The sequence below is a fragment of the Oryctolagus cuniculus genome, chromosome 11, assembly GCF_964237555.1.
Source record: "Oryctolagus cuniculus chromosome 11, mOryCun1.1, whole genome shotgun sequence".
NCBI lineage: Eukaryota > Metazoa > Chordata > Mammalia > Lagomorpha > Leporidae > Oryctolagus > Oryctolagus cuniculus.
This window is the reverse complement of record NC_091442.1, coordinates 41,332,333-41,353,884: the sequence shown is the minus strand read 5'-3', so window position 1 is coordinate 41,353,884 and position 21,552 is coordinate 41,332,333. Positions and strand designations below refer to the sequence as shown.

The 21,552-nt window shown below is 41.6% G+C and overlaps 1 protein-coding gene across 6 annotated transcripts in view; it reads left to right on the top strand.

Moving 5' to 3' along the window:
* Positions 1-21,552, top strand: part of KIF16B (kinesin family member 16B) — a 321,890-nt gene that overhangs the window by 262,006 nt on the left and 38,332 nt on the right. For all 6 annotated transcript variants that reach the window (XM_070052111.1, XM_008256361.4, XM_008256360.4 and 3 more), the window contains one exon: positions 8,881-8,964. In XM_070052111.1, the coding sequence (XP_069908212.1) occupies positions 8,881-8,964 (84 nt within the window). The remainder of the gene's footprint in view (positions 1-8,880; positions 8,965-21,552) is intronic.

Here is a 21,552-nt window from a genome sequence, read left to right as displayed (position 1 = left end):
CTCCTAGCTAAAGCCTGGCCCAGTCCTGACCATTGTGGCTGTTTGGGGAGGAAACCAGCAGATGGAAGATCTCTGTTGGTCCCCTCTTTCTCTCTCTTTCTCTCTCTTTCTCTCTCCCTCTCTCTCCCTCTCTCCCTTTCTCTCTCCCTCTCTCTCTCTCTCTATATATATACACACACACACACACATATATATGTACATATGTGTGTGCCTTTTAAGTGAAATGAAAATTGTTTTTTAAAAAGATACATAGCATTCATTCTATTTTATGCACAATTTTCCCTCTTGGTTGTGAGTTTAAATAGAGGCACTGCTCATTTTACCCTGGTTTCTTCACTCCTGAACACTTAACTTTGTGCTGTCTCTTGGTTGGCCACTCTTGGTCACTTGCTGTGTTTTTGAAGGATGCCCCTGATGGGGTGTTAAGAATGCCAGTCTGTGGCCTGCAGGCTTGAAGGACACTTCAGGTCAGCATAAACTTGTTGACTCACATTCCCTTTCCCTTAGCATATTTCATTCTGTGTGGCTATGTTGTCTCTTCTTCTCCATGTTTTTATATGCCTGTTTTACTTTATTTGAATTTTGTTTTTCAAATTGTTGCAACTTTGGCCATTAGGAGCTCTTTTCGCTGTTGCCTGTGCTCCCCTGAGATGCCCCCACCAATGTGTCTTTGGTTTTTGAGCACTGTAAGCTGCTTCAGGCCCATTGTGGGTATACTTTTTCCTGGTCCTAGAAGTAGCCATGTCTCAGAGAGCTGGTTCGCCTTTCCTCTCCTTTTCTTCCCCTCAGCTTACTCTTCTTTCAGCCTGTGTATCATGTAACTCTTTAGGTTCCTTTCTTAGAGATGATTATTCTGGTTCTTGCGTGAATCCAAATAATTATTTATCAGTTATCAGCCCTGGGCAGCTTGGGCCGATCCTTCTCGAAGTATGTGTGTTCTTTGTCTGTCCTCTGGGTTTCCTTTGAGCATAATCTCGCCCCATCCTTTGAATTCATAGTCCAGTCTTGGTTTTCCTCATCTTGGAGTTGTATGGACTGACCATGGTGGGAAAGACCATGGCTTCAGTCCAGATCCTGAGGACATGAGAGCCAGGAAGCTGCAGTGCCCACACTTGCTTGGAACTTTTCTGGAATTTTTTCCACCAGTGTGTTCCCCTTCATGTTAGGACACAGGGGCTCTTTGCGCCCTGGAGTTTGGGAGGGCTGGGATGGTGGGCTGTGGGTAGTGAAACTTTCATCTTCATCCCATGACTCCCACTCCCCTTCCTCCTGGCTGTGGGCTGCAGCTCCCACCTTTTTCTTATCCCCCGTAAGTTTCTCTAATCGCAGAGTAGTTTGCCCGCCTGAACATTCAGATGCACCCCCAGTGGGCCGCTCATGGTGCTGAAGGCCCCGGGCCGCCCCCGGCTCCGTCGTCTCACTCCCTCTCCGTGGCTTTCTGTGGGGGCTGCACAGCAGCAGAGTTGATCTTGCAGTTTTCTATCGTGGAAATGGAGCTTTTTCTTTTATTTGTTGTTGGTGATGTTGTTTTGATGCTTTCGAAGAAGGCGAGAATAGCAGATTAAACTTCGGCTCTGCCATCTTTAACCAGAGCTGGCCCATCCCTTTCTGTGGCTTTTAGAAAATTATTTTTGTCACAGTCACTACCATGTGAGACTCTCTCCATGAAAGATAGGAGGAGAAATGCTGATACTTGTTCTTTATGAAAATGAAATTATATAGAAAGAAAATGACTTTTTCCTCATTACTGAATCCCAAGTATCTTGAGTATTTTTATGTAGCAGAAGTCCTTGCCTGAGCCCCTGTAGAATTGAGTTCTTGTGAGGAATATAGAACTTGAGAAACCTTAATTTTCTGGAATATAGGACACTGCATTTCCTTTGTCAACAGTTACACGCAGAAGGGAAGAGGGATCTCTGCACCTGAGATTGTCACTCGCTGTTCCTGGCAGTGCTTGGCGTGGAAGTCCCATGCAGACCATCCGCTGGACTAGAGCAGCAGAGCATAAGAGTGAAATGTAGAGTATGCAGGAAGAATGGAAACTGCAGGCGGAACTACTGCTTTTATTGAACATCTCCAGTTAGCGTGAGAAACCAGAACAAACAACAGGCAAGAAGATGCTAACATGGAGATGTGAGTGTAGACTCCAGGGACACTCGGAATCCCCCACTCACGTTCAGCAACACGAAGCAAGTGTTTGGTTTTTGGTTCTTGATTTTTCTGTGGTCCTCCAGGCGTAATTCTTTGTTCTGACCAGTGACTCTTTTGATCTCAGTAAATTGTTCATTTTTAAAGCTATTTAGCCAGTTTAATTAACTGATAATTCAGAAAGGAAACCTAAAAGGAATTGCATTTGGTGTTCTGCCCTTTAAATATGAGGCAGTAGCTTTGGGACCGGCCCCGTAGCTCACTTGGTTAATCCTCCGCCTGCAGCACCAGCATCCCATATGAGCGCTGGTTCTAGTCCCGGCTGCTCCTCTTCCAGTCCAGCTCTCTGCTGTGGCCCGGGAAGGCAGTGGAGGATGGCCCAAGTGCTTGGGCCCTGCACCCCATGGAAGACCAGGATAAGTACCTGGCTCCTGGTTTCAGATCGGCACGGTTCTGGCCGTATTGGCCATTTTGGGGCTGAACCAATGGAAGGAAGACCTTTCTCTCTGTCTCTCTCACTATCTGTAACTCTATCTGTCAAATAAAAAAAAAAAAAAAAAAAAAAAAAAACCAAAAAAACAGAGAGGCAGTAGCTTTGAGCTTGCAGGGAGAGAAAGTTGGGCCTCCTCCCTATGCTGGGCTCCTGACCCATGGGGTTTTTCTGCATTATTATTTAAACAGTGATAGAGCAGTGCTGATAATACCTGGCCCCATTCTCCTTCTCCCCCCATTGCAGGTGTCCAGCAACTCAGCATCAGGACCCTTTGCTTCCTCATTTCTCAGGGACTCAGCTGGGTCAACCCAAGTAATGATGATGGTCTTCTTTCTAAAAGGAGGGTTTGGGGTGTGACTGTAATACGTTCTACATCAGCGGCTGCAGCAGCCCCCTTATCCATGACTCCCAGTGGATGCCCGAAACCATGTGTAGTAACAAACGCTACATGTATTGTGGTTTTTTTCTATACATGCATACCTATGATAACATTTACCTTATAAGTCAGGTACAGTAGGAGATTAATAACACTAATAGAATATATATAATAATATCTTATAGTAAACATTACATGAATATAGTCTTTCTCTCAAGCTGTCTGATTGTATTATAGACCTTAGCAATCTTGCTGTACTTCTTTTTTTCTTGCTAAATCAAGAATTTTCACTTCCTTTCTTCAAACAAGCACCTTATGATTTCTCTTTGCCATATCTGAATTACCAGTATCCATTGCTACTCTTGCACTCCTGGAGCCATTATTAAGGAGAATAAGAATCACTTGAACACAAGCACCACCATCAATCTGATAACCTAAAGGGCTACTAAGTGACTAATTAGCAGGTAGTCCAGTTAGTATGCATACAATGGACAAAGGGATGATTCATGCCCTGGGTGGGATGGAGTGGGGGGTGATTAAGGATTTTATCATGCTGCTAAAAACAGTGCATGATTTAAAACTTGTGAGTTATTAATTTCTGGAATTTCTATTAAATAATTTGAGCCCATGATTGACCACAAGTAATTGAAACCACTGATAAGCCGGGCTACTGTATTGTTCTCCAATGGCTTCCTGTGTCACCTGCCCCATTATCACAACTCCTTGGCCATTTTAATGTTACATGTATCTTATATTTCAGTGTAAGCTACTTTTTATTTTTGAGGGAAAACATGTTCTTTTGAAATAGATTAGTTTAGATATAGCCAATGAGCAATCCATCAAATGAGAATATTTTCATTTGGCAGATAATACAGCTGAAGGAAACTTATAGCAGTATCAATTGTCCCACCCATTTTGGGGTGGGCATTTGGCCTAACAGTTAAAATGCCAGTTAGAATGTCTGCATCCCACATCAGAGGCAGTCTCTGGATATGACTCCTGGCCCTAGCTCTTGACTCCAGGTTCCTACATGAGAGACTCGATTGAGTTCTCAATGCCTGGCCTGGCCTCCTGGCCATTTGGGAAATGAATCAGTGTATGGAAACACACACACACACACACACACTCACACACTCTTTCTCTCTCTCTCTCTCTCTCTCAAATATATATATATATTTTTTAAAAAGGAACGAAAACAGTGTTGAAGTTCTGTCCAGGGTTTCACTAGATTCTATTGCTGATATTCAACATCTTTCAACTGATAGTATTGGGATTTATTCTCATTCATCCTATCTGAATAATAGCCTAGCCTAAGTAACACTGTTGAGATTCTCTTAAAGGGAGAAGTAGAGGTAGTGTCCACTCTATCACAGGGAAAAGGTGACTCGTGATGCAGTTGGAAAGCTGTGTCATTATTTTAGTGGTGTCCTTTGCATCCTGGCCTTGGCCTTCTGCTTTGGTTGCTCCTGTTCCTCGACTTCCCACCCCCAATACTTTATGCATACAGGTGGCCACCATCGTACTCAGAATTTGTTTAGAGAGGATTAAGATGACAGATGCTAGCTAATCTTGCATCTCATGGACTTCTGAGGAGCCCACCTCCAGGCCCAACTTCCTTCCTGCTAGTCTCCACTTGCTTTTGTTGCTGTCACCAACCCCTGTTGCTTTTGTATTCACTTCTTAGGTGGATAGGTCCTCAGTGGAGTTCCGTTGACAGCTCTTGTTGGAACTTTTAGGTCACCATGTAGCAGCCACACCTTCATGTTTCTGGTTTAATACACTTAGGAGCTGCTTCTTTCCTCTTTATCCGAGATCCTCAAGAGCTTCACAGCGGCTTCTTCCCTATGCTGCAATCATTGCTTACTCTGCCTTGTCATGAAAAACCTGGCATCAACCCTGATTCCTCATCTTGACCTTGCCTGCCATGATGTTGAACCTTCTTGAGTCACTCACCTCTGGATCTGCATCTCTAATTCTTAATTTTTTTAAAAAAGATTTATTTATTTGAAAGGCAGAGTTACAGAGAGATATAGAGACAGAGAGAGAAAGAGGTCTTCCAACTACTGGCACACTCCTCAAATGGCCACAATGGCTGGAGATGAGCCTATCTGATTCCAGGAACCAGGAGCTTCTTCTGGGTCTCCCACATGAGTGCAGGGGCCCAAGCATTTGGGCCATCTCCTACTGATTTCTCAGGCACATCAGCAAGGAGCTGGATCAGAAGTGAAGCAGCTGGAACTCGAAGCAGTGTGCATATGGGATGCCGGTACTGCAGTCTGGGGCTTTCACCTGCTGCACCTCAGCATCGGCCCCTCTAATTCTTAATTTAAACTGTTAGCTATCATAGTCTTATGATCATATGTCTAAAAGTTATTTAAACTTTAACTTTGCCTTTTTTCTCCTAAAATCTAACAGCAGTGTTACACATAATTTGTACATAGTTATTTTACAGGCTGGATATTTAATAGGAAACAATTTTAGCCTCCATCTGTTTCTAGGGAGGGAGTACCACTTTTGACTACAAGGAAATTTGAATGCAGGTCCCTTACCTGGGTCAGCTGCCCAAGGTCCTCTTGGTGTGCCCTTTCGGACTGAGCCTGTGAGTGTGGCTATAAATTTCCCCTGACAGAAAACACCTCATCTCATCAGCCACTTAGGAAAATGACAAAACAAGCAACTGAATGCATGCTTGCCAAGCTTTCAGTGTCGCTGCCTGGAGGGGCAGGAGTGAGGTGGAGCATGCTCGTATAATATGAAATTGAAGAAGATAATATGAAGTCCGGAAGATAAGCTCTGGTGCACCTGTTTTCTCAGAGTTGTAACAACAAGGCCGGGCTCCAGAAAACCCTTTGCTCCTGGAAGCCATGTCACCAGTCCAATGGGTGGTGAGAGAGGGTACCAGGGCACACAGGCATGCCACCCTCTTACTCAACAAGGTTTCTAACAACTAATAACGTAGCTAAGATCCATTCACCATTCTTCATTAAATCTTTACAATAACCTGGTGAATTAAGCATCATTGTTTATTGGTTGTTTTTTCTCCCTTTGGTGGGGAGTGCTCAAGGCACAGAGAGACTCAGCGAGGTGACTAGTTACTTGTCAAGCTAAGATTCATACTGGATCTCTCTTACCTTTGTGTCCGTAGTCTTGCACTTTGAACTGACATTAAAGTTGAATATCAACAACAAAATCGGAACATTGGTGAGCAAAGAAGAGGCGTCCATCCCCTGGTGCTCTCCTTGAGCCACCCCAAGCTTTCTCTGCTTGAGCCAGGAGGATCCTGGGTTTTGAAAGGAGCAAACATCTGCCCAGTTTGAGTTAGCATTGAGACAGTGGGAGAAGGTCGTCAGAGACACCTCTGAGGGAGTGAAAAGGGAGAACTACTAAGGAAAAGATAAATACCTACTTTAAAATAAGCAAAAGTATTAGACAGACACTTCCCAAAGATGACTGAGCAGCTGGCCAGTGAGCATGTGAAAAGAACTTCAACATCATTAGTCATCAGGGAGATGTGTCACCCACAACAGAAATGACTGCACACTCACCACAATGGCTGGTGTGGAAAAGCACACAGGACCAAGTGTTGGTGAGGATCTGGAGCAGATCTCTGTTACTAGAACCACTTTGGAAAACTTTTTGATGGTTTTGAGTACAACTGAACACATACATACCAAATAACCAGTGTTTCCACTCCTAAGAGTCTGACCAACAGAAATACTTTGTGTGTGTGTGTGTGTGTGTGTGTGTGTGTGTGTTTAATCTGAACACCTGTAGGGAACATTTATAGGGAAATGTTCATAGCACAGTTCCTAATAATTACAAACTGGAGAAGAACAAAGAGCCCAATTACAAGAGAAGTGGCAGATAATGTTGTGGAATGTTGTTCATGAAATGACACACTGAACCGCAATGACAATGAGCAAATTGGTACTACTACATATAACATCATGGATGGATCTCACTTATTTGAACAAAATATAAAAGGGTTCATATTGTACCATACCATGAAAGTGAAATTCAAAAATAGGGAGAACTGAGGAGGGGGGACTTTGACCTAGCAGTTAAGATGCCCCATCAGGGGGCTGGCACTGTGGCACAGTAGGTTAATCTTCTGCCTGAGGCACCGGCATCCCATATGGGCTCCAGTTTGAGTCCTGGCTGCTCCCCTTCCAGTCCAGCTCTCTGCTATGGCCTGGAATAGCAGTAGAAGATGGCCCAAGTCCTTGGGCCCCTGCTACCCCCATGGGAGACCTGGGTTGAGTTCCTGGCTCCTAACTTCACTCCGGTCCAGCCCCAGCTGTAGCCTGCATTTGGGGAATGAACCAGCAAATAGGACTCTCTCTCTCTCTCTCTCTCTCTTTCTCTCTCTCTGCCCTGCTCCTGCCTTTCAAATGAATAATAATAATAATAAATAGGAAGGACCAAATAATGCTGTTAGAAGTCAGGTTAGCATTAGTCTTTCAAGGAGTGAAGGGGTAATGGGGAGGGAGAACCTGCAGTTCATGAGATGCAAACAATGCACTTTCTTGATCTGGGTGCTGGTTTCCTGATCTAGATGCTGGTTAGTCAGTGTATTCAATTTGAAAATTCATCAACTTATTCTCTTAGGCGCACTTTATGTAAATTAAACTTTTTTTAAAGTTTATTTTACTTATTTGGAAGGCAGAGGTACAGACAGGAGAGACAGAGAGGGATCGTCCATCTACTGGTTCACTCCCCAGATGCACTCAACATCTGAGGCTGGGCCAGGCAGAGGCCAGAAGCACAGAACGCAGCTGGGACCCACCTGCCTGAGCCATTCCAGGAAGCTAGAATCTGAAGCAGAGCCAGGATTCCATCCCAGGTACTCTGATACAGAATGTAGCTGTCCCAAGCAGCATTGTAACTGCTGTGCCAGATGCCTGCCCTTGTGTGTTATGCTTTAATACTGTGTTTTTGTAATATTCACACACACACATATACACACATATACTACTCCTTCATTGTTTTTACTGTGACAACATAAATTTAAATCAATTTAGTGATTTGCATAGATTTAAAATGGGAAATTTGTGGCATGTGTTCTATAGTGTGCTCCATCAGCCTAGACGCAGTAAGGTGAGAAAGGAATGAAGTACAGTAGTCATTATTGCTTCCAAGCTTTGTCCCAGCCAAAGCAGCACTGGCTGGTCAGAGTCTCACCAGGTTAAGGAGTCCTTTCTTGCCTGGTTGTCTGTAATAAAACTCATCTTACTATTACAGTTTATTTAAGACTTCCAAGAAGAAAAGCCTAACAAATATGAGTTTGAAATTCCAAGACTAGGCTTATACTAATCCTAAACCTTCCCTTTCTAAGAAACAAGGTGAAAAAGATTCAGCAGAAGTCCTTTTTTTCACAGGGCAGTCTTCATTTGCAGTAGTAGCTGGAAAACAGCAAAGTGGAATGCCTACAGAACCTTAGCAGTAGTCTAACTAATCTGCAGAATGTTTGGGTTGTGTGTAGGTGGAGTTTCCAGATTCTCATCTGAACCTAAAAGTAACCAAATCTTACTAAAGGACTGAAAGAATAAACTAAGCGTTTTGTAAAAAAAAAAAAAAATCGTAAAACACCATCTGGCACCATCAGACAAGTCATCTGAGGCAGACTACTGAGTCTTGGGTCTGTCCTGCCTTCACGTTTCCATCACCCAGTCTCCCCATTGGACCTTGAGGCATCTGTTCAAGGTTACACAGTTGGCGACAAAGTAAGGCAGGACCCACCATCTTTAGGCTTGCAACCTCTTCTTTTTACTCCATTGTTGAAATTGCAGTTAATAGATGAATAATAGCCCACAGGTCACCGGTGTGATGTTAATGCATCTCCTTCGAACTCTGTGTGTTTCAGCTTGCTGCCCTCGAGTTCCCCCCAAAGAAACTGTTTGGGAACAAGGATGAGCGTGTGATTGCGGAGAGGCGAAGTCACTTGGAGGTAAGAGAATTAAGCTTTTTTTTCTCTGTGTGTGTGGAGTGTGTAGAAAATGTGCCCTCTGGTTGGGCAGTAAGAATTATTCCTGTTAAACACGAGGCCTTCTGTGTGTGAGTGTCGAGGTGCTGCTTCATCAACACAGGAGATGCCAGCAGCAGAGTGTATAGCACTGATATCCATTGATTTCAGATACAGGGCCTTTGTCCCCTCTGGTCTAGCAGAACATTTTTACAGTGTTTTAAAGAAAATGTATTTATTCTAAGGGTTAGGAAGCAGGATGTGAGTGAGAACTAAATATTCACTATAGACAGATGGTATGTAATTCAAGATGAGGGTACAAAGTTTGCTGTAAAAAACCTGGAATTAACTAACTGAAGATTTATAGCATTGCATCACTGTTACTTTTTCAAGATATTTGGAGACAAAAAAAGATGCACACCTATTTCAGTCCTAGTTAGGCTTTATTTGACTGATTTTCACTTAATCTTCTAAACCACCTACATGCAGAATTCACTTAGCACAACTGTTGTTTTCCTGACTGCCTCACTGCCAGTACACACTAGTGACTCCTTTATCTAGTTTTGGGTTTTTTTCCTGGCATGTAGTCGCTTATTTGGTTTGAATCTGATGCTCATGAGGCTGACTCTGCGCCAAGCCATGGACGAGTGTGTTTTGAGAAGCCCAGCTCATGGTCTCAGGTTGGCCTTGGTTGTTGGCCACCCTTTTGTCCTTGGGCGTCATTGAGCCCAGACAAGGGGCAATAATGCAAACAGCTCACAACAATCTGGTGTGTCCAAGCTTTCAGGGGCTTCTTGGAGCATGCCCTTTGCTGTTTCTTTAAGAGGCATAAGAGTAAGACCTATTGGGAATGACATCAAGTAAGACCCAAGAGAGCCCTTTCTAAATTGTGAAACTGTGCATAAAAATTGGGTGTTATTCTCGCTCCTCCTGACAGCCTATTCAAAGTGACTGCCCATGGGGTCTGTTTAATGTCTTTGAACCAGAATTAGGGAAATATCTAGAAGCTGGAGGTTTCATTGAGTGCCAAAGAAGGTGGTGGCAAGGGACATGAAGAATTTAAAGACTTCAAGATGATTGCCCATGAGGAGCATTTTAGAGCTCGGAGATACGCAGTGTGGAACCATCAGAAGAAGTTTGAATGTCAGGGTAGAGCCCTGCTCATAGGCACTGGAATTAGATTACATGGTTACACATTTGACGAGGTCCGGGAACTATTAAGTCTGGGCTTTGAATGGGTTATTGTAGGCTTTTCAAATTTATCCTGTGATGGCATGACCCTAATCCCCAACTGAAAAATTTGCCTTCAAGGAAAATATAATTATGGTGAGTCTCCTTCATCCAGTTCTCCCCAAGATTGAATTATTTCCTGCAAAAAATATTTTAAAATGCCACTAGAACTAGAAAGGGTTCTCTTTACCTAATCCTCGCCTGTCTCAGTTATCCAGTCTTGTCTTTAATGGAAACATGGAGAATACGGCTTTCAAACTATGGTTTCACGTGCTAACATAACATGACGGTTTGGCATCCCCAGTTCCTTGGGGGCTCTAGTTAAACTCACACAATGCCAGCTGTGCCATAGCAGATGGGTATTTTGTGTGCAGTGCGGTTGTGAGCACAGCCCTCAGTGATCCCAGGGTTTCCATTCCAACTTCAGAGTCAGGGCAAAGTTCAGGACACTCTGATTGTTGGCAACTGTCACATCTCCTGTGTGAGTCCCTAGCCCCACGTAAGGCATCAGCTGTCGACAGAGTTCTATGTTAGCATCTCTGTCCAAGAGTCCCTTCTGCTGCCTGTGGCTGTTACTTATCAGCATTAGCCTTTCAAGAATGGATCCCACACCTGTGGAAATAGGCAGGTGCATGTGAAATTAAATGCAATTCACTGAAGATTGACTGTTAAATCTTAGAACACTATCTTCTTTTCAAAGAGCAAGCATATTTCACCTTCACTCTAAGGGAAGATGTATCTGAGATTCTTATATTAATTCTCTGTGACTTTCCTTTTGATCTTCGAACATCAGAAGTCACTGCTTGATTTAGTGTATTTTCATATGAAAATTAACAGTTATTTTCCCTGAACTTCCCCTTTGATTTAATTGAACAAACTTTCTAATTCCTAGTGCATGCTGGAGACAGTGCTAAGTAGTATATAGGAAACAAAGATAAATGAGACATTTCTTTCCCTCTTAGAGCATATGTTTAAACTCCTATGTGAAACTTTACCTGGAGGTGTAATGTAAATATAGAAACACATATAGAAGGATGGATGGCAGGAGGGCATACCTGCACCAGCTAATGCACAGAATGCTTGCTCAGAAGGGATTATCTGCTAGATTATTAAATCCCAGAAATGCACCTTTATACACCTTCTCAACCTGAGAGAGCTCTGTACAGCAGATTCAATTGGGTTTTGATCATCCTTGCTATTAAAATGTTTCCAAGATTTGGGACTTGCATTTGAGTTTATCAGCAAAAGCATTTTCACATTAAAGATACAGACAATATTTTGGCAATTTTCAAGTTACAGAAGTTAAATTTTTCAGAATAATATTTTTATAAAGATTTATTTATTTATTTGAAAGGCAGAGTTACAGAGAGACAGACAGAAAGAGATCTGCCATCCACTGGTTCCCTCTCCAGATGGCCACAATGTCTGGGACTGGCTGGGATTGGCCTTAAGCCAGGAGCTTCATCAAGGTTTCCCATAAGAGTGGCAGGGGCCCAAGCACTTGGGCCATCTTCCACTGCTTTCCCAGGCACATTAACTTGGAACTAGATTGGAATTGGAGCAACTGAGACTTATGCCAGTGCCCAAATGGGATGCCAGCTTTAACCCCCTGTGCCACAACACTGACCCAGAGAGTAATAATTTTTTTAAAATGATAAATAGGAATAGAAATGTCTTGAGATATTTTAGAGTTTCCTTGGAAAGCAGAGCATTAGTTGTGTGCCAGGCATCAGTTGTGACAGTGGCAATTAGGGTAGTGATATGGAGCCAGGGGTTGTAGCATTGGTGCTGGCACTGTGGTGCAACAGGTTAATGCCCTGGCCTGAAATGCTGGCACCCCATATGGGCACCAGTTTGAGACCTAGCTGCTCCACTGCCCATCCAGCTCTCTGCTGTGGCCTGGGAAAGCAGTTGAAGATGGCCCACTTGGGCCCCTGCACCTACATGGGAGGCCCGGAAGAAGCTCCTGGCTTGTGGTTTTGGCCTGGCCCAGCCCCAGCCATTGCAGCCATTTGGGGAGTCAACCAATGGATGGAAGATCTCTTTTCTCTCAGTCTCTCTCTCTCTCTCTCTCTCTCTCTCTCTCTCTCTCTCTCTCTCTCTCTCTGCCTCTGTAACCTGCCTTTCAAATAAATAAATAAATAAATTTTAAATATTTAAAAAATGAAAAGACACACTAGATGCAAGCAATTTTTAAATGATCTGTAGGTTCCACAAAGGTAAAATTATCCTGTTAAATTGCACTAAATTCTGAAACACAGGCCACACTTAGGGTAGCACCATTCTGGAACATCTGTGAGGCTTCACCACCACTTCTTTAAGACTGCTGTCACCTGCTGACTTGCATCAAAAGATACATTTATGTCTCAAATCTTCCTTGTTACACTCTTAAGTTACTTAAAGGCAACACAGTCGACTCTAATTAAATTCATAATCTCCCGTGATACTTCACACATTCTTCATCTTCACTGAGTTATCGAAAAATCTTCCCAAATCAGCCCCAAATTAATGAGTTTTTTGTTTTGTTTTATTTTTGTTCATTGATGAGAGGTGCATTTGGGGTTACTAATTTCAGAGAACATTATTATCTAGTTGGAAACATTTCTTCTAATTATCTTAATAGTCTCTCGTTTCAAGGAGTAACTATAATTAATGAAAACAAGTAAATCCTTCAAAATCATAAAATTTTCCAGAATAATACAGGCAACCACCTTTGGAAGTAAGAACCTGAGAAATGTCTAGGACATTTTCTTCAAAGTGCTAGAGCAGGTAGCTTCTCTGTAAACTGAGGACAGTAATGATATTATCATCTTTGAGTTGCAAAGGATTAAATAAGATCATGCACCTAGCATGGAATCTGGTACAGAGGAAAACACTCAACAATGTGAATTGATCTGATGACAATAGTGAAGATGGTGATAGCAATGAATCTGGAGTGAGAGGGGGGTTTTGATGTTGCCCATGATGATGATGGGGGTTTGTGGTGCTTTTTAGATCCATTTTAAGAGCCAAGGAAGCACAGAACAGTGAGAAAGTACCACCCCTGTCCCCAACAGTCATTGAGTATAGCAATATTTATGTCTCAGTTTGCCACATTCACTTGCAAATTCAGTATCTGATAGCAAGAACACTAACATTCTGTAAGTGTTCTTATGCATGGTGATACCTGGAAGATACTAGAAATCTCTTGCTAGAATACCATCCTTTCTTTCAACCTATCAAGTTGTAGTCTGAAAAGTACAGAAGGGTTTCTTAAGGATTTAGTCATGGTGGAGCAGGTATTGTCCAGGGTGATAAAGATTAGAGGTGCGGGGTCACTGCAAAAAAAGCGTAGCTCCTCCACATTTCCTTAGCTGTTATTTACAGCTGGCTAGTTCTCTTTGCATATCTGCCAGGTCATTGACTGCAGGATTAACTAGCCACTGTGGAGTCTCCAGTTTACTAAGTGTACTTCCTGGGCCTTCTGTCCTTGAAAACAAAAGTCAATGATGTTCAGCCAAAGACACTGTCCCCACCCCCCAGGAGTAGCCCTGGTTTTCCAACACAGGTAGATTTGTTGACTCATTGCAACGAGGGAGAAGTCATGAGACTTCTCAATAAGAAGTTAGAGAATTTAGATTTATATTGGTGATTTGGGGGAGTATGCTAAAGAGCAGGGCTTTGCTCTGAACTGGATGTTAACGGTAATTTTGTGATTGGGTATATTAAAAATCTTATCTAAGAAGCAAGAAGAACAGATTGAGGTTTAAAATATGACTGATAAAAATATGTGACGGCCACCCATACTAGCCTGTAAACAGGGAAATTGAATGATATTCGTGGTCTGTGCAGTGTTTATGTTTTTATAATAATCAAATGATTATGAATGGTCTTTTTTTTTTAAGGGAGGAGAGGGTCTTGTCCCTTCATGATCACAGAATCATGTCTGGTGTTGCAATTCTTTTAAACTTTGTTCACAGACCACAGAATGTTCTAGCTCAGCTGTGAATGCCAAGCCAGCTTCCAGATGTTTTCTTTGTCTCTCAATGAAGGGATACCCAGGTTTCCTAGGTATCATCCTTTGAATGGAAACAGTGAACTAAGTGAAGAGTGTCTTTCAGTACCCAATCTTTGGTGATTCAAGTGCACTGTCTGCTGAACATTGGTATTGTAATGGCTGCTGGTATTGGTAGATACCCTCCGCCACCGCAGTTGCTGCCAGGAGTCACTTTTCTGGCTTATGATGCCTACAACATACACAATCTAATTTTCCTTAACAATAGTTTCTCACTCAAGCTTTATTTTACTCTCAAACCTTGAATTTTTAACAGTAAAATCATTTGGTTTAAGCATTTTGTGAGTTGAACTCTTGCAGTTTCAAAATAAATTTAGGAGGTAAACTATCTTTGAATTTTCTGAGTTTCCTCATTCATTTGGCTGTTGGACAAATATTTAGCAATTCTACGCTTAATTTAACATTCTTTCCATCTATTCTCTGCTGATCTTACAAAATGTATAATGATAGCACTGTTATCAAATATAGGCAGAGATTAAAGAAATAGTTCATAGAAAGAACCATTTTCATCCTCATTTAGGTTTTTACTGTTTCTTCTGGTTATCTGGTTATTTGCATTAGCTGGGGCTGTTTTATGGTATTGGGCCATTACCACCATCATCTGCAGCAAAGCAGTGTTGAGGGGATAAGTGGCTGTCGGTGTGTCTGAGACGGGAGCTGGAATTTGGGTTTGGAGTCAGGGGAGCTGTAAGTGCTACAATCTGGGAGCTAACTGCCTGTCGAAAAATCATTTTATTCAGTGAAATCCTATCAGTGTAGGTTGGCGCTTGTTGATCACATCAATGAACAAGAGTCTCCACTGAGAGCAAAATCCCACTTTGGTTTCTATGAGCAGATGTTGGTTGAATAGGAAAACACATTTAGAACAAATATTTCCAAGGAAAGGAACAGCTTCCAAACCCAGATAAGACGCCTGGAGGAGGCAAGTAAGGCCCCACCACGCTGTTGTCTAACTCCTTCCCAAAATGGCATTTGTGTCTGGAAGATCGCTAAACCCCAGGGACCCAAAAACATACGAACAGAAAATTGTGCTCTATCTTGGGGCTCCCAACCGAAAACTCCGAGCTGACAATTAGGATCTTCATTTCTTTGTTGATTAGAACTTACATCATCTAGAACATCTCAGCGTGGGGTACCACCCTCAGATGTCTTATCTCACGTAAGTCATTAAGTACAAGCAGCCCTGACCCCATCACTCTCCTCCAGTTTTCCCTGTTGTTTCTTGGTCACAGCTCTAGCAAATGGAGAATTTGTTGTTCATTGATTAGTTTTTTAAAAAATATTTTTATGTTTTGCTAGAAGATAAGTTTGTAAGAATAGGGATTCCAACTACCTGTTCACCCCTAATTCCTCAGTGTCTAGAACAATGTCTGACCCTCGGTCATTACATAAAAATTTATTGTGGCCTTACTGATTACCCTGTGTTAATTAGAAAATAGCATATATTCTGCAATTTTTTTTCCAAACTATGGGCACATGCCTAAATTTGTGTTAGAACACTAGTTCTCCCACACCAAAGTATGCCATTGAGCAAGTTACTTAAACTCTCAGAACTTCTTTATTGTCACTGTAAAACCAGGAGAATAGCTAGCCATCAGGGTTATTGAGAGATTCAACTGAAAATGGTACATAAAAAGACCTAATAAAAGACCATAGTGCATCATACTTCCTCAATACAGGATAAAGGCTAAGAGTATGCACTGTAGGACCATCCAAACTGCTTGGGAATACTTGCTGTGCTACTTACTAAGTGATCTTGAAAAAATTACTGAAGCTCTTTGTGAATCAGTTTTCCCATATGGTTGTGGTGGTTGTTGATGAAATTCATATAAAATACATGGATGGGTGCTTGATACATAGCAAACACAAGAAATGATGACTTTTTTAAACTGTTACTATACTGCAATCGTCATATAGTGAGTGACTTAGAGTATAATTTTAAAAGTAATGCCATGGCTGAGAAAGAACTTCTAAGATCAATCCCATTCACAATAGCTACAAACAAATCAAATACCTTGGAATAAATTTAACCAAGGATGTCAAAATCTCTACGATGAGAATGACAAAACATTAAAGAAAGAAATAGAAGAAGATACAAAAAAAATGGAAAATCTTCCATGTTCATGGATTGGAAGAATCAATATCATCAAAATGTCCATACCTCTGAAAGCAATTTACAGATTCAATTCAATACTAATCAAAAACCAAGGACATTCTTCTCAGATATAGAAAAAATGATGCTGAATTTCATATGGAAACACAGAAGACCCCAAATAGCTAAAGCAATCTTATACAACAAAAACAAAGCCAAAGAAATCTCAGTACCAGGTTTCAAGACATCTGAATAGAGACCTACCATACTACCCAGCCATCCCACTCCTGGAGATTTACCCAAGGGAAATGAAATCAGCATATGAAAGAGCTATATGCATCCCCATGTTTATTGCAGCTCAATTTACAATAAACAAGGAATCAGCCTAAATGCCTGTCAACTGAAGACTGGATAAAGAAATTATGGGATTTATACACTATGGAATACTACATAGCAGTTAAAAAAAATGAAATCTGGTCATTTACAACAAAATGGATGATTCTGGAAAACTTCATACTTAGTGAAATAAGCCAGTCCGAAACTGACAAATACTACATACATGTTCTCCTTAACCTGTGATAACTAATAGAGCACCTAAAAGGCAATCTGTAAAAGTGAAATTGACACTTTGAGAAGCAATGACTTTAACAGTCCTTGTCTTGACTGTTGAGGAACAGGTGTTTTTATTCTATTTGTTGAACTCTACATAACATAGAATTAAACACATGTATAAAGACAATTATAATAGATCTCAGTACAAAATAAGAGTTGGAATGAGAGAGGGAGGATGAAGAGAGGTGGGGAGTATGTGTGGGAGGGTGGGCATGGTGGAAAGAATCACCATGTTCCTAAAATTGTAATTATGAAGTGTATAAAGTTTGTAACTATAAAGTTGTATAGTTCTGCATACATTCCTACAGAGTTACTTCTAAGGGTACAGTTTAAAACTTGCCATGGGACCCCAAATCCCCTTAAGCTGAGAGGCAAAAATACCATCTTAAGTGTTATTTTATGGATAGGATTAAGGGTCTGGTAATAAGAATAGAATTAAAAAGGAATGAGGGCCGGCGCTGTGGCTCACTTGGTTAATCCTCCGCCTGTGGCGCCGGCATCCCATGTGGGTGCCAGTTCTAGTCCCGGTTGCCCCTCTTCCAGTCCAGCTCTCTGCTGTGGCCCAGAAGGGCAGTGGCGGATGGCCCAGGTGCTTGGGCTCCTGTTCCCGCATGGGAGACTGGGAGGAGGTACCTGGCTCCTGGCTTCAGATTGGAGTGGCTCTGGCCGTGGCGGCTATTTGGGGAGTGAACCCAGCAGAGGGAGGACCTTTCTCCCTTTCCCTCTCTATCTCATTGTCTATAATTCCACCTGTCAAATAAATTAAAAAAAGAAAAAGAATGAATGCTCCAACATGGGATAGTCCATATATCAGACTCATAGAATGACAATCACTCTAAATAGCACTCTGACTCAGAATCAGCCCTTAAGGCATTCTGATCTGACTGAAAAGTCCATGAGAGCATTTCAGGCATGGAAAGCCATAACGCTGTGGCAGAAAATGTCCTACATGAAGGACCTTGATGGGTGAGACCCCAGTAGAAAGAAGTGGTCATCAAAGAAGTAGGTACTTTTCTCTGAAGGGAGGAGAGAACATCTACTTTGTTTATGGCCTTGTCTTAATACTGATAAGAGTTTGTGGATTCAAAAGGTTTCCATAGCCTAGGCAGCTCATGTCAAGAGCCTCTGATGATCACTGACATTATCCTTAAGAGTGTTGATTGTTAAATTAACAACAGGAGTCACTGTGCACTAACTTCCCATGCAGGACTTCTGTCCTCAAAGAGCTGTATTATAACTATTTCTAAGTGCTCGTAAAAGATGTGTCATTCTTCGGTGCTTCTTTAAAGTTAATTAACTTTCCAGGGCCGGCACCATGGCTCACTTGGTTAATCCTCCACCTGTGGTGCCGGCATCCCATATGGGTGCTGGGTTCTAGTCCCAGTTGCTCCTCTTCCAGTCCAGCTCTCTGCTGTGGCCTGGGAGGGCAGTGGAGGATGGCCCAGGTGCTTGGGCCCCTGCATCCATGTGGGAGACCAGGAGGAAGCGCCTGGCTCCTGGCTTCAGATCAGCACAGCGCTGGCTGTGGCGGCCATTTGGAGAGTGAACCAACGGAAGGAAGACCTTTCTCTCTTTCCTCTCTCTCACTCACTGTCTGTAACTCTACCTGTCAAATTAAAAAAAAAAAAAGAGTTAATTGTTTCCTTTAAAAAAAAAAAGTAAAATTAGTTTCAAGATGTAATGACTTTGAACAGCCCTTATCTCAACTATTTAGGAACAGGGTTTTTTTTTGTTTTGTTTTATTTTGTTTTGTTTTGTTTTCATGCAAATTGTTAACCTCTCTACTTAGTATAGAGTTGATCTTCTATGTATAAAGTTAATCGAAAATGGATCTTAATGGAGAATGGGACTGGGAATGGGAGAGGGAGGAGGAGGAATGTTGAGACAGTGTGTGGGAGGGTGAGTATGGTGGGAAGAATCACTGTACAACTGTTAAGTTGTACTTATGAAATGCATGAAGTTTGTAGTCCTTAAATAAAAGGTTTCTTTGGGGTGAGAGAATAAAAACTTGAAAAAATTAAACATATAAAGTCCTGGTAATACAGTAAGACCCAGAAAAGAATATTGATTGGGAAGGAAGACATAACACCATTCATATGCATGTTTATGGGCATGTGTTATATAAACATGTTTATTCAGGAAATCTGAAAGAATTGCAAAAAGAAACTCTTGAAACTGATATGTGATTTTGAGAAGATGAAAGGTTACACAGTCGGGCTGCCGCCGTGGCTCACTAGGCTAATCCTCCGCCTAGCAGTGCCGGCACACCGGGTTCTAGTCCCGGTCGGGGCGCCGGATTCTGTCCTGGTTGCCCCTCTTGCAGGCCAGCTCTCTGCTGTGGCCAGGGAGTGCAGTGGAGAATGGCCCAGGTGCTTGGGCCCTGCACCCCATGGGAGACCAGGAAAAGCACCTGGCTCCTGGCTCCTGCCATCGGATCAGTGCGGTGCGCTGGCCGCAGCGCACCAGCCGCGGTGGCCATTGGAGGGTGAACCAACGGCAAAAGGAAGACCTTTCTCTCTGTCTCTCTCTCTCACTGTCCACTCTGCCTGTCAAAAAAAAGAAAAAAGAAAGGTTACACAGTCAATACACAAAAGTCAGTAGCTTTCCTATAGACCAGAGTGAACAAGTAGAATTTGAAATGAATAATACAATAACACACACCCCAAAAGTTAGAATTAGGTATAAATGTCAAAAAATATATACAAGTTCTCTGAGGAAAACTACAAAACTCTGGTGAAAGAAATCAAAAGACAGCTAAATAGGGAAATACTCCATATTTATGGATAGGAAGACTCACCATAGTTAAGATGGTAGTTCCTTGTCACTTAATCTGTAAATGCAACTGAAGCCTGCTTAAAATCCCAGCAAGTTATTTGCTGAATATAGTAAACTGATTATGAAGTTTATATGGAGAAGGAAAAGGCCCAGAATAGCTAAAACCAGGTTGAAGGAGAACAAAGAAAGATTGCCACTTCCCAATTTCAAGTGTTATTGTAAAGCTACAGTAATGAGGATGGTGTGGTATTTGTGGAAGAATAGACTCCATTTGGTGAATGAACCAGTAGATAGAAGATTCTCATTCTCTCTCTCTCTCCCTTTCAAGTAAATAAACATATTTTTAAAGAAATGGACAGATAGTTTAATGGAACAGAATGGACAACCCAGAAGAAAATCCACATAAATGTAATCAGCTGATCTTTAATAGAGAAGAAAAGTCAATAAAATGCAACAAATATGGTTTTTTCAACAAATAGTGCTGGAGAAACCGGACATATGCAAAAAAATGAATCTAGACACAGACCTTCTCAAAAATGCACTCAAAATGGATCCTACTCCCAAAGGTAAAACACAAAACTGTAAAAGTCCTGAAAGATAATGAATGAGGAAACCTAGATGACCTGGTATACACTGATGACTTATTAGATATGGCTAAAGAAGCATGATCTGTAGAAGAAATAAATCATAAATCAAACTTCATTAAGATTAAAAAACGTGTGCTCTGTGGAAGACACAGCCAGGAAAATAAGAAGACATGCCACATACTTGGGAGAAAATCTTTGCACAATAAATATCTGATAAAGGATTGTTATCGAAAATATCCAAAGAATTCTTTAAAACTCAACAGCAAAAACACTAACAATCAGATTAATAAAAGAACTGAAAGAATTGAACAAACACCTCACCAAAGGAATTACACATGTGACAAGCATATGTTGTCAGAGAACTACAGGTTAAAACAATGATATACTACTCTATGCCTCTTAGAATGGCCAAAATATAGAACATTGATACCACCAAATGCTGGATTTGGAACAAGAGCTCTCATTCATTACTGGTGGGAATACAGAATGCTATAGCTACTTTGTATGGGTCTGATGGTTTCTTGCAAAGCTAAATACTGTCTTATTATACAATCCAGCAGACTTGCTCCTTAGAATTTACCCAGAGAAGTTCAAAATGTGTGTACACTCAAAAACATGCCCATGAAAGTTTATAGCAGCTTTATGTGTAATTGCCAAACTGTGGAAGCCACCAAGATGGCCTTCAGTAGGTGAATGAATAAATAAACAGTAGTGCATCCAAACAATGGAATGTTACTTAACACCAAAAAGAAATGAACTGTCAAGCTGTGAAAAGCTTGTGAACGAAACTTCAGTGCATATTACTAAGTGAAAGAAGCCAATGAGAAATATATAAATATCATTATGTATATATTTTATATATGTATATTATATATACTACATGATTCCAACTCTGGAAAAGGGATTCTGGAAAAGACACAATTTTGGAGACAGTGTTGGTGGTTGTCAGGGATTAGGGAAAAGGGAGAGATGAATAGGAGAAGCATGGAAGATTTTTAGGGCAGTGAACCCATTCTGTATGGTACTATAATGGTAGACACATGTCAATATACATTTATCCAAACCAATAGAAATTACCACACCAAGGGACTGGCATTGTGGCATAGTGGGTTAAGCTGCCACCTACAATACCAGCATAACATAAGGATGCTGGTTAAAGTCCCAATTGCTACAATTCTGTTCCAGCTCCCTGCTAATGCACCTGGGAAAGCAGTGGAGGATGG